We start from the raw sequence: 4,422 nt of genomic DNA on the forward strand, positions 1-4,422 counted from the left end.
TAGCCGCATAATGTGGTGCAAATTCGAATATTCGAAGTCTCGAGTGGTGCTTTCAAAGGCTTCTACAAACACTTGCCACTCCTCAGGCAGACCGGAAAACGTCGGCAATGGATAAATTTTCTTGTGGCGAAATTGTCGATTATCGCTCGTAATTGCTGATGAAGGCTGTGACCAAATACCACGCGGTGCTTGACTCCCAGGTAACGGTTGTAGCGGCTCCGAAATCGCAGCTCCCTCAAATCGCTCTGCGTGAATGGTGGGTCCTGGCTGCAATTCTTCTGGAGGTTCTGCTGTACCATGTGGTGCATGATCCCTTTCAGTTTGCTGATTATTGGTAAGGAAAAGGTTCTGCATTGCATGTATTTGCTTCTTAAATTCCGCCATCATAGCCGCTAGTCTCTTTTCGTACATACGAGTCAAATATTCTGTAGAAGATTCGCCGGTATCCGATGCTCCTACTGGTGGCGAAACTATAGCGCTCCCAGAAGCCCTAGTGGCTGGCGGCGATCGCATCACTTTAGTTGGCGTTGGCTTTGGCATTATTATTTCTTACTAAACCATTTAAATAAAGTTGTTCGTTTTCGGGGATAAATAAAACGCCTTCTTTTTAATTTCAAGGGTTTGGAGGGTTTTGTTTAAATGTTTTGTTACCCCGCTTGACAATACGAAAGGAATGAAAAACAGTATAAGCAAAATGCCCTTTTATACATTTACAAACAACGTTCCGCTAGATCTCACAAACTGCTAGACAAATCTATATACGGTAAAACATAGAATAGAAAAATAAAGTACACAAAGATGAGATAATCGATAAAATTGATTAGATAAAATATAAAGCCCGAAACACAACACCCGCCCCCGTAAAACGACCAGCCGGGAGGCTTTACTTCCTTCAATCTTCCCTTTGAACATCTAGGTCGAGAATCGCTAGCTTTGATACTGGACGCCTGTAACAACTATCAGCAGTCCTCACTTCAGCCGAGCGCGCTATACCGTCAGAACCATGGAACAACTGCAATACTCTTCCTCTCTTCCATTGGGAACGCGGCAAATCGACGTCGCATATAAATACGAGATCTCCAATGCTAATAGGCTTCGACGGCAAACACCACTTCATCCTTCTCTTTAGGTCTGGTAAATACTCTTGTACCCATCGACGCCACATTCCATTTCTCAGGTTTTGTACAACTCTCCATTGCTTGCGCAAACACATCAATTTTGGTTCGTAAGGTGCAGGTGTTTGTGTGGAGTTTGTACAGCCCAGCAGGAAATGGTTTGGTGTTAGCGGTTCGGGATCTTCTGGCGTGACGGGAAGATGAGTCAGCGGCCTGGAGTTCACGATATTCTCTGCTTCAATTAAAAAACTTTGAAGCGTTTCTAATCGAGGCGCCTGTTCCTTTAACATCACTCGCAGCGCCTGTTTCACTGAGCGCACAAGTCGTTCCCAAACGCCACCTTCGCTGGGGTTTGCTGGTGTGGTAAATACCCATTTAATGCCTGCCGGTGCTAGCTCAGAGCCACTCTTCTCTAACTCTTTGGCGATGCCCACAAAATTCGTGCCGTTTTCGCTTCTCATCTGAACTGGAATCCCTCTGCCATTCAGGAAATTTCGGACGACCATCAAAAACGAGTCTGTCGAAAGGTCCACTGCAGTTTCGAGATGCACACCTCTAGTAGTGAGACACGTGAACAGGGCGACCCATCTTTTTTCTCGTTGGCGTCGAATTGTTACGAAAGTCGGTCCAAAGAAGTCCAAACCCGTATACGAAAATGGCCTCACATAAGGCGTGACACGATCAGGAGGCAATGCAGACATTTGTGGTTGACGTGGCGTCGCTCTTCGCATTCTACACAACGGGCATTTTGCTTGTATGCTGTTCAACAGTCTGCGAAGGGACGGGATCCAAAAGCGTTGTCTTATTTCACACATGGTCGTTGATACGTTGATATGATAACCCTTGTTGTGGTAATACTGTGCGATGAGACGAGTCAACTGATGCAGTTTAGGTAATATAATCGGCCTTCGCGTTTCCTCTGGAAGACACCTGGCTCTCTCTACTCTTCCGTGTGCGCGAATTAAACCGTTTTCGCCGATATAGGGGTTGAGCGACTTGAGCGGACTGGTAGATGAAACAGCGAGTCTCCGCCGTGTGTTCTCCAAATCTGACGAAAATACCTCCTCCTGCACGCATTTTAAAATATACTCCTCAGCGTCCGCCTCTTCTTCCATACTCAGCTCTCCGATGCACAAGTTCTCATTCTACCGCTTACGGTTAAGATTTTTTACAAATCGCCACACCCACGCCATCGTACGTTTCAGTCTACGAAAATTTGAAAAGCGGTTAATTCGAGTTGTCAAAAAACATACCCGATGGGTTGCGAAGGCTGAGTAGTTAGCTCGTATCTCCTCATTGCTATGGTCTTCAGAGCTCTGCATGTCCGAGTTATCTGGCCACTCCTCTTCGTCTTTATGCAGAAAGTCTGGACCACTTATCCACTTACTATTGTGAGTTGGTGGTATTTTTGTTCGCGTCGCTTCGTCCGCAGGGTTTAACGAACCTGGACACCATCGCCAGTCGTTGAGTTTGCTGTATTCTAAAATCTCTGCTACTCCATTAGCGACGTACTGTTTGTAAGAACGATGATCTTAACTAACCCATCGAATTACTGTGTGGAATCGCTCCAAAACACGCATCGACTAACGTTGACTTCGTGGCATTTGATGATGCTTTCTTTTAATCGAACTCCCATAACTGCAGCTTGTAGTTCCATTTTGGGAATGGTATGAAAACGAGTAGGTGCACAGCTGGTTTTTGCAGCGACGAAATTTACCTTCACCTTGCCGCTATCAACCACTCGCCAGTACGATACAACTGCAAGTGCTTCTTCGCTTGCGTCTGCAAAAATGTGCAATTCCACCGACGCTCTCTCAAAATTTGCAAAATAGCAGCGTTCGATTCGAATTTGTTCCACTCTTTTCAGCTCGGTTCGCCACAGCTTCCACCAACGATAGATCTCGTCCGTTATAGGGTCGTCCCAGTCAATACTGGTTTTCCATATATTCTGCATCAGAATCTTTGTCATAATCATGTAGTTTGCCAAAAACCCGAACGGATCAAAGACTGACATATTAACAGCCAAGGTCTCTCTCTTTGAAGGTTTACGAGAGAAATCTAAAATATCTCCTGGCACTTTGTTCAATTTCAAAGTGAACACGAAAACATCTGGTTTTGGCAGCCACCTCATACCAAGTATTCTTTCAATATTTCCTTCAACACTCACAGAAACACGATTTTCGCTCGCCGAGCTTCTAACAGCTTCCATTACGGCATTAGAATTTGAGACAATTCAAAACCACCTTGCTAGTGGATGGAAATTACCTCTTTGACAACGTCTATCGTTCGCTCTGGAAACAGTCAACATAATCGTCGACGTAGTGCTTCTCAACGATACCTTTAACAGCTCGCGTTGATGTCTTCCAGAATCTGCTAGCATTACAATTTTTAACAAATTGTGCAACGGTAGGCGAGCATGTGGCGCCAAAAATCAATCGCTCCATAACATACGTCTCAATCGGGTTTAAAGACTCGCCATTTCTCCATAAAAACCTCTGGTAGTCTCTGTCTGCTTGACGAACTATTCATTTTCCTCTCAACACTTTCTAGTCGTCGGACTGCCATATCCAAACTCGGTGGAAACGGTTGTACGTTTTCTTTCCAAATCAGCCCAGATTCATACCGGTTTNGTAAGTTGGCCACCAAGATCATGCGATTTGACGCCTTTAGACTATTTTTTGTGGGGCTACGTCAAGTCTAAAGTCTACAGAAATAAGCCAGCAACTATTCCAGCTTTGGAAGACAACATTTCCGAAGAAATTCGGGCTATTCCGGCCGAAATGCTCGAAAAAGTTGCCCAAAATTGGACTTTCCGAATGGACCACCTAAGACGCAGCCGCGGTCAACATTTAAATGAAATTATCTTCAAAAAGTAAATGTCATGGACCAATCTAACGTTTCAAATAAAGAACCGATGAGATTTTGCAAATTTTATGCATTTTTTTAAAAAAAAAAGTTATCAAGCTCTTAAAAAATCACCCGTTATAAGCCACATGGGCAAGTGTATATTTTTTAATCTTAAAAAAAAATGGTAAATGCTATAATCGATTTTTTAAAGGTAGAAAAGGCAAATATCTTATAAAAGGCAAAAAAAATGCAAATATCTTAAAAAAGGCAAAAAAAAGGCAACATAAAATGTGTATATATGGAATCAGGGAAAGCTAAATCGTGGACATTCTTAATCGAATATATTCTATCTCTTTAGCAGAAAAAAGGGAATTTCCATAAAATCCGTTCCCTGATCATAAGCAATACTTTGTCTGCAATGCAATACTCGCTTCACGCATGATTCAAACTAACCACAATC

At 43.4% G+C, this 4,422-nt stretch overlaps 1 protein-coding gene across 1 annotated transcript; it reads right to left on the bottom strand.

The window, feature by feature from the left end:
- Positions 1–2,273: 2,273 nt before the first annotated feature.
- LOC108364056 (uncharacterized) lies at positions 2,274–2,772 on the bottom strand. Its single transcript, XM_017617612.1, has 3 exons — positions 2,704–2,772; positions 2,369–2,626; positions 2,274–2,321 (listed from the first exon to the last, which is right to left on the bottom strand). The coding sequence occupies exons 1-3, from the start codon at positions 2,770–2,772 to the stop codon at positions 2,274–2,276; spliced, it is 375 nt and encodes a 124-aa protein (XP_017473101.1).
- Between the last annotated feature and the right edge of the window lie 1,650 nt (positions 2,773–4,422).

Source organism: Rhagoletis zephyria, unplaced genomic scaffold, assembly GCF_001687245.7.
Source record: "Rhagoletis zephyria isolate East Lansing unplaced genomic scaffold, Rhagoletis_zephyria_1.1 Rzeph_scaffold_00030, whole genome shotgun sequence".
In the NCBI taxonomy this organism is placed as follows: Eukaryota; Metazoa; Arthropoda; class Insecta; order Diptera; family Tephritidae; genus Rhagoletis; species Rhagoletis zephyria.

What these genes read in the sequence shown, in the direction of transcription:
- LOC108364056 (XM_017617612.1), bottom strand. Translation starts at nt 2,772, where the DNA reads ATGGAACTACAAGCTGCAGTTATGGGAGTTCGATTAAAAGAAAGCATC. An exon ending in TCAAATGCCACGAAGTCAAC is followed by an intron (nt 2,627 to 2,703) that starts GTTAGTCGATGC and finishes TCTTACAAACAG; the next exon opens with TACGTCGCTAATGGAGTAGC. An exon ending in CAGCCTTCGCAACCCATCGG is followed by an intron (nt 2,322 to 2,368) that starts GTATGTTTTTTG and finishes AAATTTTCGTAG; the next exon opens with ACTGAAACGTACGATGGCGT.